The 18,435-nt window shown below is 42.6% G+C and overlaps 2 protein-coding genes across 2 annotated transcripts; one reads left to right on the top strand and one right to left on the bottom strand.

Moving 5' to 3' along the window:
* Positions 1–159: 159 nt before the first annotated feature.
* Positions 160–9,712, top strand: actr8 (actin related protein 8). Its single transcript, XM_080734018.1, has 13 exons — positions 160–303; positions 1,130–1,300; positions 1,648–1,758; positions 2,309–2,413; positions 2,696–2,869; positions 3,019–3,112; positions 3,214–3,346; positions 4,343–4,496; positions 4,722–4,817; positions 4,935–5,075; positions 5,328–5,646; positions 6,041–6,204; positions 8,484–9,712. Exons 1-13 carry the CDS (start codon positions 169–171, stop codon positions 8,625–8,627), a joined length of 1,941 nt encoding a protein of 646 aa, XP_080590144.1. The 5' UTR covers positions 160–168; the 3' UTR covers positions 8,628–9,712.
* A 1,075-nt stretch (positions 9,713–10,787) lies between these two features.
* On the bottom strand, positions 10,788–14,786 carry selenok (selenoprotein K). Its single transcript, XM_080733309.1, has 5 exons — positions 14,729–14,786; positions 14,093–14,183; positions 12,636–12,710; positions 12,135–12,230; positions 10,788–11,249 (listed from the first exon to the last, which is right to left on the bottom strand). Exons 1-4 carry the CDS (start codon positions 14,745–14,747, stop codon positions 12,140–12,142), a joined length of 276 nt encoding a protein of 91 aa, XP_080589435.1. The 5' UTR covers positions 14,748–14,786; the 3' UTR covers positions 10,788–11,249; positions 12,135–12,139.
* Positions 14,787–18,435: the final 3,649 nt, after the last annotated feature.

Raw genomic sequence — 18,435 nt, 5'->3', positions numbered from 1 at the left:
TATCACGTGACCAAAATACGGAAGTTTGATGTTTTTCAGTGGCAGCAATAACGCTCCATGTAGCCTCGATTTTCCATCTTATGATTTGCTTTTTTTGAAAGGAATTTTAAAATTTCAACTCACTGATTTGAAAAGTATTGGTTTTGTTAAAACAACGAAACGGTCAAAATGACCCAAGCTGAGAGAGAACAAGAAAACGGGAAGGAGAAGGAAAAAGAGCGAGAGAAAGAGAAAGAAAAGGAGCAGCAGCGTGGGGTCAAACGACCCATCGCCCCCCCTGCAATCCCAGAACCTCTTCAAGAAGTAAGATGTAACATATAACTCATAAGTAATTCACATGACTACTGTATAAAGTTACATCCTTGTCTGTGGCTAGGGATATTGTTTCATTTAGCGCGTTGGTAAAGGATGTACCTACTCTCATTTGTCACCATCTTAACACCCTGATCATTCAGACTTGATTGATTGATTGATTGAAGTCTTCATTAGAAGTTTGCATAGAAAAAGGTACCGTTTCATGACGGTACAGTTCACTGGTACAAAGGCAACTAAAATGAGATTCTAGAAAAGACTAAGCTTATTTCCACAGGAAACCATTGAAGTATCTCATATAACATTGACTGACAGACAGCTAGAACACAGTACTATGCAGTAGATATAGTCAGGAGGAAAATAAATAAAAATAAAACACAAATAAACAGTAGGTAAAAACAAAGAAGTGTCAGGAGAGGGCAAGGCTGACTGATCTGTTGCTTTAATTGACTGATCTGTTGCTTTAATTTATAATTAATTAGAAACGAAAACCTTTTTTGTAAATTGCAGGACTCAAGATACAATAACATGTATCTGTGTACAAACCATAGTTGAAGTGGTCTGGTAAACTCAAGGTATTATCATAGGCTTTTTTTTTTTATTATCATAGGTTTAAAGCTAGCTGGACCTCTGGTCCTTAGCGTCAGAATTATATGGACCAGCCCATATGACTTAAGCATCATTTTACCTGTCAGGTTCAATTACACCTCATTCACCTGGAAAATACAATAATAGTAAGTTCCCATCGTCAGCTTATGGCTTGATGTTCCTAAGTATTGTACTCTTATAATGCTTATAATGTTTTATCTTTTTTCAGCAAATACAAAGCAACTTTGTAGTTGTCATCCACCCTGGTTCGAGGTCACTCAGAATCGGCAGAGCAACTGATACACTTCCAGTGACAATCCCACATGTGATAGGCCGCAGACACAAGCAGAATGGACAGCCCAAACATGAAGATCCATGGCTAATAAGAGAGGGTCTGAATGTAAGTTACTGATGATCATATTTGGACATTCCATAGTTTAGTCATTAGTCTGCGTGTCTTTATCTATATGGCTTATTCTTGTTCCACTGCCCTTAAATAACTAGCCTGCCAATGTTGTCTCTCTCTACTTCCTTCCAGTCATATTACAATATTTTCAACTTCCTTCCAGTCATATTATTAGTTTCAGTCATATCTTTTGTAAATATTGAAAGGGAATAGGAATATGCAATGGAAAATTGCACATCCCTGGAGCCCTGTCATTACATTTTTGTCTCATTAAAGTGAAGAAAATATGCATGGACAATAAAAACCCTTTGTATTCCCCTGTACTGCTCTCTCTCCAACAGAAACCAGAGAGCGGTGAACAAAGGCAGAATGGTCTTAAAATGGTTGATCAGGCCATCTGGTCCAAGAAGATGTCAAATGGGATACGGAGGACGCCAGTTTCAGCTGAACAGGTAAGTGTGTGTGTGTGTGTGTGTGTGTGTGTGTGTGTGTGTGTGTGTGTGTGTGTGTGTGTGTGTGTGTGTGTGTGTGTGTGTGTGTGTGTGTGTGTGTGTGTGTGTGTGTGTGTGTGTGTGTGTGTGTGTTAAAGCTGCATGATATGCCGGACAAAATGTCATATCTCTGTATTTATGCTAAATACTTCGATATTGATACATGATATTACCGTACAATGTCCTATTCAATATTTTAAACAGTGAAAACCAAGCATTATTCAAAAAACTGCATAATAACAAGTCAATATCCCTCTTGATTTTAAGTGCTATTGGGTGCCACTCTTGTTTTTTTAATATTCTAAGTGTAGCAAAAGTCAACAATATGGGCAATGATATTGCCCATAGCTTGCCCTATGGGATACTGATATTGTGCATGGTCATACCTCGATTAAGATACAATAACGATATATTGTGCAGCCCTAGTGTCTAGCCCCAAAAAACGCTTGTTTCTAGTTTTAGTAATGTAGTATGTGTGCTTGTGTGTGCGTGCGCATTTGTCCGCCCTCAGGCCAGATCATACAACCGTCAGATCCGTCCAGGGGTTTTGGACAGCAGCTCCAGGGTGAAGTGGACCAGCACAGCCCACCACCCTCAGTACCTGGTGGGGGAGGAGGTCAGTGAGTCTGTGTAAATTAGTTTATAGCCTGTGAAATGAGCTACACTTTCTTTGTAGCTCACCCTTTTTGTTTTTGGGTTTGTCTTTCTGTCTGCTTGCCTCCCTAACCTTTCCTTTTCTCTTGATCTTGCATTCAGTTTGTGACTGTCTCCATCTCTCTGTCCTAAACTTCACCAGTGTTCTCTCCCTCCCTCTTTCAGTCTCGATCTCTAATGAGCTTTCATTCTCTCTCCCAACAATCTATCTCTGTCTCCCAACCTCCATCTTCATTCTATGCAGGCGCTGCATGTGAACCCATCAGATTGTTATGACATCCACTGGCCCATGGTGAGGGGACAGCTCAATGTGCACACTGGCCCAGGGGGCTCTCTGACAGCTGTCCTGACAGACCTAGAGACCATTTGGACCCACGTCATCCAGAAAAATCTCGAGATCCCCCTCAAAGACCTAAAGGTAAAATACATCACAGTATCACTAGTTGGAGCTGCTACCATTTTACACACACACACACACACACACACACAGGTATCTAGTGTTTTATATCTATGGTATATACAGGCATTGTCAAATTTGTCTGTTAACCGTTTCTGATTGGTTGTCAGTATTACAGGTGCATCCTATTGGTGCCTGACATCTACAACAGACAGCACGTCAAGGAGTTGGTCAACATGCTGCTTCTTAACATGGGCTTCTCTGGTAAAGCATGCCCCCCCAACACACACACACATACCTGCAACATGCACTACTCGCGACTACACAATCACAGTGTAACCATGTGTCCCATCCTGTGCATGCAGCCATCATTGTGCACCAGGAGTCAGTGTGCGCTACGTTTGGCAGCGGGCTGAGCAGTGCCTGTGTGGTGGATGTCGGGGACCAGAAGACCAGCCTGTGCTGCGTAGAGGACGGGGTGTCCCACCGCAACTCTAGGTAGGAGCTAGCAGTGGTGGAAAAAGTACTCAAATGTTTTACTCAAGTAAAAGTATCAATACTGCTGTGTAGAAATACTCTGTTACAAGTAAAAGTCCAGAATTCAAAATGTACTCGAGTAAAACTATACTTAAAGTACCAAAAGTAAAAGTACAAAATGTTGGCAGAAATGGAAGATCTACTGTACAAGCTCATAACGCATAGCGATGCGTTTTTTCAAAGAAAATAGGGCTACAGTGGATTTAAGAGTTAAGATCTGTTTATTTGACAGGGACCGTGCTCATTAATGGACATGTCAGTTTTCACTTCAATGTAAATGAGCCAGAGTTAGCCCGCCGTGGGCTAATTTTCATCTGTAGTCCCTGGACCCCCATTGGTGGTGATCAACCCCCCCAATCCAACCCTTGATGCTGAGTGCCAAGCAGGGAGGCATTGGGTCCCATTTTTATAGTCTTTGGTATGACCCGGCCGGGGAATTGAACCCCCGACCTCCCAGTCTCAGGGCGGACACTCTAACCACAAGGCCACTGAGCTGGTCAGTCAGACAGACAGACAGACAGACAGACAGACAGACAGACAGACAGACAGACAGACAGACAGACAGGATCCCCATTGGTGGTGGTGATCAACCCCCCCAATCCAACCCTTGATGCTGAGTGCCAAGCAGGGATTAATGTATGTTTTATAATATGATCCCTTATATCTGCAAATTAAAGTAAGGGATACTATGTGTGCACAACATCTTTATTTATGTAAGTTTACAGATGTACATTATCTGTCTGGAACAAGGAGATTCTGCTATGTAATGATAAATGCTGTTAAAGGAATAGTTCGATTACTCATGCCATGGAGTGTAGAGTTCTATGTATGTATATATATATATATATATATATATATATATATATATATATATATATATATATATATATATATATATATATATATATATAGTCTACAATTTAACTTTTGTCTATATGTTATTTTGCCTGTCTGCAGGTTATGTCTGGCATATGGTGGGTCAGATGTGACTCGCAGTTTCTTTTGGCTCCTGCAGAGGGCAGGCTTCCCCTACAGAGAATGTCAACTGTCCAATAGACTTGACTGTCAACTACTACAACAGCTCAAAGAGACCTTCTGTCACTTAAACCAGGTGTGTGTGTGTGTGTGTGTGTGTGTGTGTGTGTGTGTGTGTGTGTGTATACACAACTTGAAGACATTCTACTACCTTCATGAGATACAAAGAAAGCACCCTTTCAGACTTCCAATTTCAATAACTACCATTGTTCTCCTCAACTGCAAAGAGATATTGAGTCAGTGCACAGAATTCAGGGCTTGGAACATAAATATAATTGTTTTTCTTTTCCTCTGCACCAAGGACATATCAGGACTACAAGATCATGAGTTCCGCACACGTTTCCCAGAAGCCCCAGCTCTTCTGTACCAGGTTCGACTAGGAGATGAAAAGTTACAGGTAATTTATTACAAATATTAGTTTTGCCTTTTTAGAACACACACACACACACACACACACACACACACACACACACAGCATCTTCTCTGTGTGTCTCATTCACATGTCTTCATTCAGGCACCTATGGGTCTGTTCTATCCTACAACATTTGGCATTGTGGGTCAGAAGATGACATCACTGCAGTACCGTTCCCAAGGCGACCCAGAGGATCCTCACGATGAGCACTACCTGCTGGGCACCCAGAGTAAACAAGACCAGGTAACGCACGCACGCACGCACGCACGCACGCACGCACGCACGCACGCACACACACACACACACACACACACACACACACACACACACACTTCCCACTATTTACGTCTGTTCCCACTCTTTGCCTTTCTCTTTCTCTGTTCGCTCCCTTTCTGCTTCATTCTACCCATCTCCATCTTCAACCTCTTCCTGTTCCATTCCTTCCTCCCACCTCCTTTTCTCTCTCCCACCCTTCTCCCTCCATCCCCTCTCCAGTCCTCCAAGTCCTCTGTAGACAGGAAGACCGTCTCCAGACCAGGAGGGGGTGTGGAAGGCGAGCTGAGTGGACAGGGAGGGAGTGGCGACCCCTCTGACCCCACCAGGGGTGGCGGTGGTGGTGGAGGCAGTGGTTTTGGTGGTGGAAGCCAGGCGGAGATGGAACTGGGCCCTTCCCAGGGCGAGGGCCTTCTGGGAGCCGGAGAGGTAGAGGAGCCCCCCTCCAGCCTGCTCTCCAGGAAGACGGCCATAATGAGCCAGTTTGAGAGCAAGGCCCTGGGTCTGGACAAGGCAATACTGCACAGCATCGACTGTTGTGGTGAGGAGCAACATTGAGGAAAAAGCAAAGAATGAGTTCATAAACGATACAAAAATTGTGAAAATTCTACCTAGTTCCAAATACAAATTGCATCGCTTTGTACATTTGGTGAGTGTGTACTAATGAGTAAAGACACGGATCGAAAAGCTATGTTCAGGAAAACCTTTCGCACGCACAAAATAAATGCTGCTGGTGTGTAAGAACCTGAAGACTTCTTATTTTATTTATAGGCTATTTTCTTTTCCACAAACGTCTTAATCACAACATGAGGAAAAACATATTTCCATTCGCAAAAATAAATTCACAAAAATATTAAAAACATTTTTACAAATAAAAACAATTGCCATCAACTTTTGACACAAGTAGTATTAACATATCTTTCTTTATTTGGCAGCATCTGATGAGACAAAGCGTAAGATGTACAGCTCCATCCTGGTGGTGGGTGGAGGCCTGATGTTCCACGGTGCCCAGGAGTTCCTACTCCATCGCATCATCAACAAGATGCCGCCCTCTTTCAGGAGGCTGGTCGACAATGTGGAAGTCATCACACGTCCCAAGGTGATCTGATACTGTATGCAGTACAAAGACTAACAACTTTGTTTCAAGAGTTAAATTAACAGAGGTTTTTACTGTGTATTTCATATAATGTCCTCAACCTGATTGGCACTCAGTCCGTGGTACTTATGGTGAGTGGTGCATGTACCGCACCACGTAGGCAGAGATTTAACGAGTACGAATTTGCCTCAAGGCCTCTTTAACCACTAAATCTGGTGTCCCTATTTTCCCGGCAAATTATTACAGAACCTCACAATGCATTGTGGTGTGTTGTGAGCTTGTAGATAACTATTTTTGCCTCACAACATTGTCGTAGGACTATGGTATGTAGGGCTTTAGTGGTTACCCCTTTCTGTCCTCTTGGCCCTTTTCTTTTAACACCATTGTATCTAATAAAACAGAACATTTTAAAAGAAAGGGTAACTTAGACCTGAACTGATCTTTGAGGAAAACATGAACTGACTGTAAATGAGAAGCTCCATGCCTGTGCTGGAACCATATAGTCCGGGAGCCGTGGGGGTGAACGTGGATTCATTCGCCTGTAAAAGTTTTTTTCTCAACTGATTCTTGTAGCTTGGGGTCACCTCTTAAGGATTCAAGATGATGACCAGTGATATCCATTGAGCATTTTTTATTATTAACCCCTTAATGCCTGAAACATGGGCTCCCATTGACTTTCTATACAGGAGGAAAATACCCAGAAAAAGATTATTTTTCTGGGCATTTAAGGAGGATCTGAGGGGTCTAACTAAGGGTTTGTCATGATGCTGAATCCATTGCAGGCATTTGTTTTGCACAAAAAAAAACATTCCGTGGGCTAGAAATAGCCTCAGAAAACAATACACGTATGGGTGAGTATTCATGTTAGTCGGAGGCCTTAGGTTTTTTTTTCTCATGCTAATCAGTCTAAAAGTGCAAAATTTTGCACAGATGTAGCTCAGGGCATGCTCTAATGATTTAGCTAGGGCGCCCGAGTCGGCGACCTTCGGGGTCACCACAACACCCACAAAAGTGATGACTCATCACTTTTCATCACTTGATTTGGCCGCTGTGGCGACCCCGAATGTCGCAGACTCGGGCGCCCTAGCTAAATCATTAGAGCATGCCCTGAGCTACATCTGTGCAAAATGTTGCACTTTTAGACTGATTAGCACGAGAAAAAAAACCCTAAGGCCTCCGACTAACATGAATACTCACCCATACGTGTATTGTTTTCTGAGGCCATTTCTAGCCCACGGAATGTTTTTTGTGCAAAACAAATGCCTGCAATGTATTCAGCATCATGACAACCCCCTAGTTAGACCCCTCAGATCCTCCTTAAATACCCAGAAAAATAATCTTTTTCTGGGTATTTTCCTCCTGTATAGAAAGTCAATGGGAGCCCATGTTTCAGGCATTAAGGGGTTAATAATAAAAAATGCTCAATGGATATCACTGGTCATCATCTTGAATCCTTAAGAGGTGACCCCAAGCTACAAGAATCAGTTGAGAAAAAAAACTTTTACCGTCGAAACCACGTTCAGCCAAAAATCACCCTTTTTTCCCGGACTAATAATCATGCACAGGATTTTGCTTAATTCCAAACAAAATTCAACAAGGAGCTTAATATTTTACTATCCTTTCCAACCATAGCAGTCATCTTCAAAGCAGTCTAATCGAATCAAATGCTTCAGTCTAGAGTGCAGATGATTTCTATTGTAAATACTTGTTACTAAATTCAAATTTGGCATGCATCGGCCATTGTCACATATTGTAATTTGATGAATTTACCAGTAGTCCATGGATATTTAACTAATAGATGTTCTGTAATTTAGACAAATAATCTGAGGTTGTTTGTAGGTCACTCAATTCATTCGCTGCATTTAAAAAATCTCTTTGAAGTTCCAGGATGACACAAGTCTCCATAGACTTCCATGTACATAGTGCACGGATCATGCACGCCCATGCCTAGATCATGCACCACTTGTGTGCATGCTGTTCACAGCTTTCAAACAAAAACATCCGCTTGCAAATCCGTTAAGGCATTCATGAGATAGCCATTATGTTTTCATCAAATGTAAACAAACATGGCTGCCATGTTTGAAAGATGGGGTTGGTATGGGGGTCAAACATGCAACTTCGCGATCATGCCTAGTAGATAGAAGGAGGTTTTGCAAAAACGGCCCGAAACTCGGGCGTGGCGGCCTGGACATATGGGATAACTCGGGGAAACTTGTGGTAAAGCAGTCGATGACTTAATACTGTATATATTTTAAGTGTAGTGATATGTGGACGTTCTGCAGGATATGGACCCTCGTCTGATCTCGTGGAAAGGTGGAGCGGTGCTGGCGTGTTTGGACACCACCCAGGAGATGTGGATCCACCAGAGAGAGTGGCATCGTTTTGGCGTCCGCATGCTCCGTGAGAGGGCTGCATTCGTCTGGTGAACACTGAGAACAGAACATGTACCAGTAATGTGCTCCCAAATGGTGGCAACGTTTCGGGCCACCAGGCTCTTCCTGGTGGCCCGACCAGGAATACGGAGAACATCCACATGAAATGAACAATTAAAACAAATAAGGCAAAGTACATACTGCAAGACAACGGTCTGTATGGTGGTAGAGAAACCGGGTCCAAGTCTCATATTTGTCACAGTACTGCTGGTGACTTGAGCATTGAGCAAGGCACTGTGAGTCCCTAGCGTGATGCCCCAAAGACTCTCTGCTCTGTGGCTCACCCTGTGGTTGGAACTTCATGTGGAGAGAGAGGCCTTTGGCAGGCGAAAAACTATTTCAAATGTGTTGTAAGCTTGTAAATCGGCTATTTTTGCTATTCGTCTTACGATTAAGTATATAAAAGCGATAATTTATGTTTCGTTTGGATATTAAAATGGTTGAGAGAGAACCAGAGGGAAGATTCGAAAATAGTGTCCTAAACTGTTAAATAGTTTTTCCAAATGACCTTTTGGGGTGATGATATAGGATACAGACTGACACAGCTGAAACATGAGATGGTTGTCAACTAATTTGTAAGTATTTGTGCATCCCAGTGGTAAAAACCCATGCCATGTTATATCCCTCACTGCATCTGTCTGGAATGAAGCATAACATTTTGGGGGCGGGGGTTCTTTAAGGTAAATTTGTTATCAATGCTAGTACATATTTTTAGTAAAAGTCTGAATCTAGATCAAATGTCACTCACAGTGTAGTATTGTTTTGGACACAAACTGAAATGGGTTCTTAAGTCTGTCAGTACTAGTGCCACAAAATTAATTTCACGACAGTGAAGACATAACATCTGTTTTACTGTATATACATTTGGACAAATCTGGGGATGTTTCCTTTCTCATTTTGTTGTTAAAATCCAAATCTAACCACTGTAATAGATATCCTCAACTTTGCTTGACTTGTTAAACAAAACCTTTTCCTAACAATGGTCATTATTATGCTTTACTTGACAAAATCTCCAGATCATCTGATGAGCAAATGTTTAAATATTACTAAACAAAAGTTGGGGTTGTGTAGCCTGCTTTGTCCACCACTATGCACTTTAAAGTTTATAAGAGGAAGATGTTGACTGGTTTTCCATTCCGATGAGAATGCAGCGGTGTGCGTGGTGGACCGTTTGAGCACAGGGGTTCTGAGCTGCAGCAGTGGACTATGTTGATGGGGTGTCTGCACTAAGTTCTGTATCGATATGGAGCTCCTGGGCAGGGGGAGCCCAGGACCACCAGGTCTCCTAAGTAGGGGAGAACTGGCCCAGGTCAGAAAATGTAGCAGGTCAAAGCCCCTGTGCTGCTCAGTAGTGGGTTTGTGCCTGTGAATAGACACTGCAGTGCAGCTTGAGCAATACAGCAAGACCCAGTTTTATCTATTTTGTGTTTTCTTCAACATGACTAGTGTGTATGTGTATAAACACAGTGATGCAGTCATGTTGACTAAGGAGTCGGGACTAATATCAATGCTGAAAACATTCTACTGTAAAAGGAGACTTGATCTTGATCAACAACAAACACTCATGCATCAAAAATATAACGTTTGTTGCAGACAACCGATCCAGTTGGTTGTTCAGAATGCAATGAGAAACTGGCCTAATAATTAAAGCTATAATAATATTCAAGGTTCAGGGTTCTTTATTATCTATTGTGTACAGGACCCATAAGAGACATGTTTTAGGTAAGGGACATTTTTGAAGATTGCAGGTCTACAAGATCACAACACGTTGCCATGCAAAGCATTGAGCTCACACCAAAGTATGGTTTCCAGCTGATAAGCGGATTCTGCCAATGCATTTCAATGGGAATGGAGCAGATTTATAGAAATCCGATGTGACCGTGCCCCAAGTGTAACACCAAACTAACTGAGTGGATTCCCGATTCCGCCAATGCATTTCTATTAGAATGGGAGCGGTTTTCGCAGAAATCCTCTACTGGCAGGAAACCGCACCATTCCCATTGAAATACCTTGGTGGAATCGGGAATCCACTCTCATAGGTCAGTGGTTTGGTGTGATCCATACCCTAATGGTATAAAAGTGAGTGAAATAGTATAAAGATCTAGATACATTATCATTAGAACTTTGGTGGTTCTGGAATGATACATGCCAGTAAAAATGTGTAAACAGCGCAAATCTTTATTCAAACAGAAGGATACAAAACAATGACAAACTAACTTCTTCAATTCATTCTTAACGGAAGGACAGTAACATAATACATCCCTGTGAGATAGTTGTGACTAGGTAAAATTCCCCCAGTGTTTAACAGAGTGAACAAATGTAATAGGCCAATTTGGTTACATTTTCTACTGTACAATCAAGAGTTACAAATTGATGAAACAATGGATTTTACAATGGGGTTTGGGGGAGTTATCAGGAATAGGAAGGGAGGAAGTTTAGTGCAGCTGCCTGGTTCAGCCATCCTGGCCCCTACGTGTAGGAATTCCCAGGAAGGCGTCAAGAATCTGCCAATGGCAGAGGCAACCAATGAGGAGGGGGTGACATCATGGCTTAGGTTCTGAACAGAGAGCCTGTGCCATCACACCCCATGCCTACACTAGACGTGTAGGCGTTTACCTGGAGAGAAAGGTAAAAGGCAAATTTGGTAGGAATGAGATAAAAATCAAATGAATGGAACTTCATATTATACATAAGAATCACACCCGTGTATAGCAAGCAGTGGTCATTTCACACTAGAAAATACTGTTCTGAAAAAAACTGTGGGTTCGAGTAGAACGCTAACTACAGTTATGATGATGTAGCCTAGAAAAGGGACATACGGATACGGACGTACATGCAGTGTACAAACGGACATACACAAAAGCCCCTTTTCTACTGCAAGGTGGAACCCGAACCTATTTTTTTGGTTCTGGTTTTGTTTCCATTGCGTACGGCCCGGTTCCAGACAAGGTCCTGCTCCTGAGGTAGAACTAAACTTTAGTTCTGGGAACCTATGGGAGGGGCCAGCAACGCTGCTGGTCTTTTTTTGGGACCTTCCGGTTAGTTCTGGTTATATGGAAACGTAAGCAGAACTTGGTCCCGGAACTTCACAGGTTCTTGAAAGTTCTGGTTCTAGTTCTGGGTTGGCCCTACAGTGGAAATGGGGCTAATGTCAAACATGACATCGGCACGTCTAGCACTGCTTAAAAACATCTGGCTTTGTGTGTATGTATGTACGTATGTACCACGCTTGGCTCACTGGCCAAGCTTCGCGGGACGCTTAATGAAATTAACTCATAAAATGCACCACTCACTTCAGACTGGGTGTGATTTTTTTCGTGTACTCATTGGCTCCGCTATTTTACTGGAAAATTCACAATTACAATTGCTCCTTGCACTCACTGACTGTTGGTTTCTTGTAATAGTAGGTGATAGTATTGTAAAGTCAGCAATACAGGGGCTCAGGATTAGTCGAAGGCCAACCTCTGTCTATAATGTAAGGGGGCAGAGCAGGGCGCTTACCTTCCTCATCCTCCTCCCCCCATAGGTGGAGCACTGGGGCCTCCACCATGGTTTATCCTGCCCATCCTCCTCCTACCACCAGGGGGACCAGGGGGACTACATACAAGAGAGAAACCAGCATGAGAAAAGATGAGAGAAAAAGGATATGAAAACAAATCACCCTGGTGGAACCACTGATAAGTTAAATGTATTGCAGTATTCAATGCCTGGTAAAATAATTGGGATTACATTCTCTGTCATGCAGCTAACATTGTTGCATACAAATGATGTTCATTAGGAGGCCTTTTCCTCTTCTGCAAGTTATCAACAATTCAAACCATGCCTCAATGAGTGAAATGATAAGCAAAATGTACTTTACTTTTTTTTTTATTGTAGTTCAGCAGTTTTGTTTTAAACATTGCTAGTCAGAGAGCCAATTTGCACATGTAGGCAGGACTCATTAATGTTCAGTATTTGTTGATCTTTGATACTACCCTTAATGCAGAAAAGAGTAGGACCTACCCTTTGCCATCATTGAAACGTGAGGTACCAGCTTTTCCATCCTTTGTCAGATCAGGCTGAACCAGAGACTGAAAGCTGGAAGACAACAAGGAGCAGTTAATATTTCTCTAGTATTATTTTGAGACAGTTCTGCTTCATTTAGACAGTCCAGTACCAAGAGAATGAAATGGGACACAAAAGTAGGATATAATGCCAGACAGGACCCAATCTGGAAACCCATCCCGCAGCAGTATATGTCTTGAGATATTAGATAGAACCTAACCTGGTTTAAAGCAAAAGAAAGAATGAAACAACTACCATGACATCTGATATCTCAGGATCCACATGGGAACAGCAAGGTTACTATGTGGATCTCAGACAGCCTGTGACATTAATCTATGAATCATGTCTGTTAAAGCCATACTGTGTAAGATGCCCAACTAGTGGTCATTAGCCCTATAGCAAACCGCGGTCGCGTCCGCGTCTTTCGGACGTTTTTCGTACCTTCAGACCCCCGCGTCTGCCTCCACCTCGCTGAGATCTATCTTTTAAGGGGTCCCTTGTTCCTGTGCGTTCAGTAATTCCAGAGATACGGACTCCTTCACCCTGCCTGGTAGGCGAAATTACCTAGAGAAGGGATGGTACAAACGGGCGACAACAAATATGGCTGCCATAGCGACCCCACTTCAAGATGCGCTGTGATTGGCCGGCAGTTGTATAACCCTCGCTGTGATTGGCCGGTAGTGTGATGACGCAATTTTGGCGCGAGATCCGGTCCACGGCAAGGATCTCAGTTTACATACAGAGAAGGCTTTACAGGCTGAAATTCACGGCGCGGATCTTCTAAAACTTTTGTGATTTAATAGTTAGGAGAATTTTAAGATTTGTTTTATAAAAAAAGTTACATAGTACAACTTTAAGTCATATGATTCCAAATTTGGCCAAGGATTCAGCCCGATCAGATTGACTAATGAAGGTTTGGTGCCAATCAGTCCAGTGGTTTGCAAAGGCATGTATCAAAAAAGCATCCCGGTTCAGTTAAGACCCGCCCACGGAAGCTTGTGATTGGCTGAACCGGAGGTAGGGAGCGCTCCGCTGTGTTCACATGGATGAGTATGTTTGTCAAGGACTTGTGCACACTGCCAAAAGAGCCAAGGAAGTAGCAATGGTGGTCAGATCGGGCTGAAAGACTGGCAACATGAAGTCTGAGATCCTTGAGTGAGCCACGCATTCATTAGACCCTTTCTTGCTGGTATAACTCAAAGTGAATTAGATACATGTGTTGGGGATTATTGTAAGTTATAAAGTACAGTCATAATTAATGTGTATGTCTATATCTATTATTATGGTATGAGTGGTGTGTGTGTGTGTGTGTGTGTGTGTGTGTGTGTGTGTGTGTGTGTGTGTGTGTGTGTGTGTGTGTGTGTGTGTGTGTGTGTGTGAGAGAGAGAGAGACAGATCTGGGGTGGTTGACTCACAACAGGCCAATGAACTCCACTGCTCCCCAAAACAGGTCAACCAGCAAGGATAGTCGCCATGGCGACTGCGTCCTGTTGTCAAGAACCTGACCTGAAAAAGGAGGGGAGGAAAGAAGGGGCACACAACAGGGGGAAGACAGGAGAAGACAAGAGATATGATGACCCCATCAACAAACCAAGGGGTGCCTAAGAAAATGTATTGCACATATCATGATACGTCATCTCTTCTCTTGTCACCCAAGGCAGCAGGTAATTGTCCATAGAATGCTAAATCAATTAAAAGTAAACCATTGACCATCAATGCCGGGTGATTCCAATGAAATCCAGTGTAGCAGGTGAACTTGGGGAATATTGTCGGCCTAAGCATAATGTATTTACAAGGGAATACAAAGAAGTGTTCTAAAAACGAACAAGTTTAACTTAACTTTGTTGTTAACCTAACATTTGTCAGAGAGACAAGCTAGCGTTAGCGAGCTATATGCCTGTCAAAACACTGCTGGCCTAGCCGCCTAGGCCACCGATCAAACCAACGTCAATGTTTTGTACGATGAATCACCAACAGCACAAATAATATTTAGCTATAGATGCTCAAAATGCAGGTGATAGATAACATTAATAACGTTTAAAACCACTTACCGTTTGACACGTACACCATCTTCACAGCAACTCTTGCCAGCCTCTGCTGCTGCTGTTGTTTACGTAATGTGCTTCCGCTACACGTCATGCTATCAGATGTTCACTGTTTTTAATACCTTTGTCCAGCAGATGGCAGTCTCTTACCAACATTACATCACCTAGTTGACTTGCAGTGGTGGAAAAAGTACTCCTATTTTGAAGTAAATGTACTTAGCCTATAGTTACTTTACACCACTGGGGGTTTGGTTTCAAAATACTAATAGACCAGTCGTGTTTTGTCAATAAGTTTTAAGATGTCACCTATCCAAAACATTTGACGTATTTCCATGTCAACGAGGTCAATTTGGGCATTTAGAGGCACAGCATGGCGTGGTGGGGCAGTCGTTGTTGCATTCTCTTCTCATTTTGGTAAGTTTTATGTTTTCAGTTTATGAGATGTCCTAGAAGAACATTTAACCAAAGTTTAGCCGAAGACAGCAAACTGTCCTACAGTTGTAGGCTATATGATGTAGCCCATATGATGTAGCCCAGTGGTTCTCAAAGTGGATTTTAGGGACTCTCTAGGTTCCTTTAACCTCGCCTCACCAGGCTTTCCCCTCAAGGTTCCTTTATGGGGGTCTAAATTGACCCTTACAAGTCTAGATAACGTTGACAGTTTACTAATGGAACCAAATGGACCCGTCCATTTTCCAGGGGAGTCAGAGAGTGTGATGGGTCCATTTTGATACATTATGTACCGGTATACACTCAGAGTTAAATTAACATTGATTTTACAGTAAAAAATTGGGGTCCCAGAGATGGAAATTACATTAAATGGGGTAGCCTAATGCATGTCAAACTGGGGTTCCTTGAAATGAAAATGGTTGAAATCTCAGCTAGAGCCTAAAACTCTTCTCTTATATGGAGAATATGCCTGGCATATCTTTTCAAATGGGGGTCCGCGGGTTAAGATTAGAGACTACAGTACTCATTAGCCCAACCAAACTGTCAACTCGGCTACTGGTTCGATGTTTTCTGACACACTTGGACTTGCCTCCTGAGTCCTGACTCCTGGCTACCTCTGTTTTGTTGCACTGGTTTGGTTTGGCCCAGTCAACACTGTACTCACCTTTCAGCTATTATACACAGGCCAAAACCCACAGCTTCGTATTTCACAGCATTCCGCAAAACTACTCAAAGTTGGCCATTTACTTCTGCTCTTGGTCTCTCACTTTTTCTTTTCCATGCCCTGTCTCTCTTCCTCTCTCCCATTTCCATGTCTTGGTTTCATGTTGGCTTCCCCCACAGTTGTCCCAGGTAGACATTACAGATTCTCTCACACTACTTTCTTCCTGTCAGACAAAACAACCTCCCACACCAGTCAACAAGGCTACCAAAGTGTCTTTATTTACACAAACAAAGACTATCTTTGGGCATGGCCTGTTTGAAAATGTAGACCTACACCACTGCATGCAGAGATCTGAGAGATGCTAGCCAGTGGGAACAGAAAACAGTATAGAGAGGCCACCTGGGAAACAGAAGCCCCCTGTGCTCAGTCTGACTAGTTGAGCAGCTGAACAGAATACTGTATCCCCTGTGGGATCAAAGCAAAAGAAGTATATACTTTTAAAGTTAATAAATTAATAGATACAAAGGCTAGAGAGAAAGGAGATATCCTAACATAGTGCATTAGAAAGATTCAAACCCAGGATGGTGTGTGTGTGTGTGTGTGTGTGTGTGTGTGTGTGTGTGTGTGTGTGTGTGTGTGTGTGTGTGTGTGTGTGTGTGTGTGTGTGTGTGTGTGTGTGTGTGTGTGTGTGTGTGTGTGTACGTACTATGGTTACATGAGCCCTCCAGGGCTCCCACCCACAGAGAAACACTTGACCACCTGCCGCAGTGTTCATTTTATTTTAGAAAGTGGAGATAAAGCGAAATTTAAACTTGGGAAGGATGGTTCATTTTGGAAATATTTCCAAATGAGACATTGTCTGGGCAGTACTTTTGATGCTGGTGAAAACCCATTGCTTGATTATTTAAAACTACCACACGAAGATCATACCGCCTCCGTATTTTATAAAATGTCAAAACAACAGTTGGGTGATACATGTCACAGTCTCAAACTGATATGGCAAAGGGATCTGGGTGTGGATATTGAAGATGAACATTGGAAAGGACTTATAGCAAATGCAGGACAAGGGATCAGAGAAGCAAGGGGAAAATGTATTCAATATAAAATAATTCATAGATATTACTACACACCAACTAGATTACAGAAAATGGGAATTACAGAGAGTAATACATGTTGGAAGTGCAAGGAAGAAGTTGGCACGTATATCCATATGATTTGGGAATGTCGCATGGTGTATCCTTTCTGGTGTACAATTCTTGATTACCTATCAAAATGGTTGGGATTCACCATACCCCCACTACCACTGCTCTGTCTTTTAGGAGACAGGACAGTGGTCCCTGGGTTAAATAAAAAAGCTTTTGTAATAGTAAAGGTTGGACTGGTCACAGCAGCCAGAATCCTGCTGCGGAACTGGAAAACCCCAAGAACCCCTGTTTTCAAAGAGTGGAACGAGGAGATTATCAAAATCACATCGTATGAGTACATGCTGGGAAGAGTGAATGGTATGGGAAAGATGAAAGAGATATGGGACAGTTTTCTAACATATATGACACTTATTTGAAGATGTGAAGAGGTTCCTACTTTTATTTCCTTTGTATTATTTCCTTTGTATTTTTATTTTTGTATTATCTTGGACTGACTGTATATGTTTGTACCTGTTGTTGTGCTGCACTGTACCATTACCACTTTTTGTATTAAGAAGAAAAAATTAAAAACATTTGAATTATAAAAAGGGTTAGGAGATAAGTGGGGCATTATGTTTTGTAAGCTTCTGTCATCTTTTATCTTGTGACTTTTAATGTAACTCAATGGTGAACTTGAACTGAGGTTCAATTGTTCAATTCCCAGACAATAATGTGTGGGCGGGCAGCACTTGGAATGATATAGTCATTAGTCACACAGATGATGTCAAGAAATTAAATTAACAGATAATTCACAAATTGAGCCTCAAAGCTATAACCAGTAACTTGTTTATAAATTGCAAGGTTGGACACAGTGGGGATGAGAATTGTATTTGATATCTTCATCATAAGTCTGCTGGCAGAACTCAGTTTTTGATCCTTGGCCCTGTGCTGCGGTCTGCAGTTTCACCCCAGTGTCCCAGACTCTGTGGCGATGTTAATTGTCCCCTCCACCAACACCCTGTTCTCTGGCCTTGATTGCAGCTGCTGGCTGGTGAAGTCACTGTGATGTGGGTGTTGGGTGAGGTCACCATTTCAGAGAGAGGGAGAGAGAGAGATGGAAAGGAGAGAAGGATGGAGCGGGAGAGATAGGAACAGAAAAAGAGAGCTAGACAGACGGAGAGAGTGGGGGACTGAGAGACAGAGGTTGAGATTGTGTGCTTTGTATTTGAGAGGAAATGAGACAGAAAATGAGACAAACCAGCTGGGTGTTCGAGACAATGAATGAGGCAGATACAAAAACAGAGGAGTTGATGTGATGGCGGCCCTCAGTGGTATTCTAGTGTGTGGGCCGCGGGACAGAGTTGAGGTATTGTTGAATGTGGGAGACAGGGGAAAGACTCATGGTATTGCTGGGAGCGAGTAGGAGGTAGACGGACAAAGAGAGGAGAGACGAGTGCGTTTTCTAACGCTGGAGC

This window comes from Nannobrachium achirus (assembly GCF_963921795.1).
Source record: "Nannobrachium achirus genome assembly, chromosome: 9".
Lineage (NCBI taxonomy): Eukaryota > Metazoa > Chordata > Actinopteri > Myctophiformes > Myctophidae > Nannobrachium > Nannobrachium achirus.
Note: the sequence above shows the minus strand (reverse complement) of the source record. Positions and strands in the feature narration are given on the sequence as shown.

Bases quoted from the DNA above. Each gene is read 5' to 3' on its own strand.
- actr8 (XM_080734018.1), top strand. From the start codon at position 169: ATGACCCAAGCTGAGAGAGAACAAGAAAACGGGAAGGAGAAGGAAAAA. The intron at 4,497-4,721 runs GTGTGTGTGTGT...CTCTGCACCAAG, and splicing joins CCTTCTGTCACTTAAACCAG to GACATATCAGGACTACAAGA. The intron at 5,076-5,327 runs GTAACGCACGCA...TCCCCTCTCCAG, and splicing joins CCCAGAGTAAACAAGACCAG to TCCTCCAAGTCCTCTGTAGA.
- selenok (XM_080733309.1), bottom strand. The intron at 12,711-14,092 runs GTGAGTCAACCA...GTTGTCTTCCAG, and splicing joins GTGGAGTTCATTGGCCTGTT to CTTTCAGTCTCTGGTTCAGC. The intron at 12,231-12,635 runs GTAGGTCCTACT...TCTTGTATGTAG, and splicing joins CGTTTCAATGATGGCAAAGG to TCCCCCTGGTCCCCCTGGTG.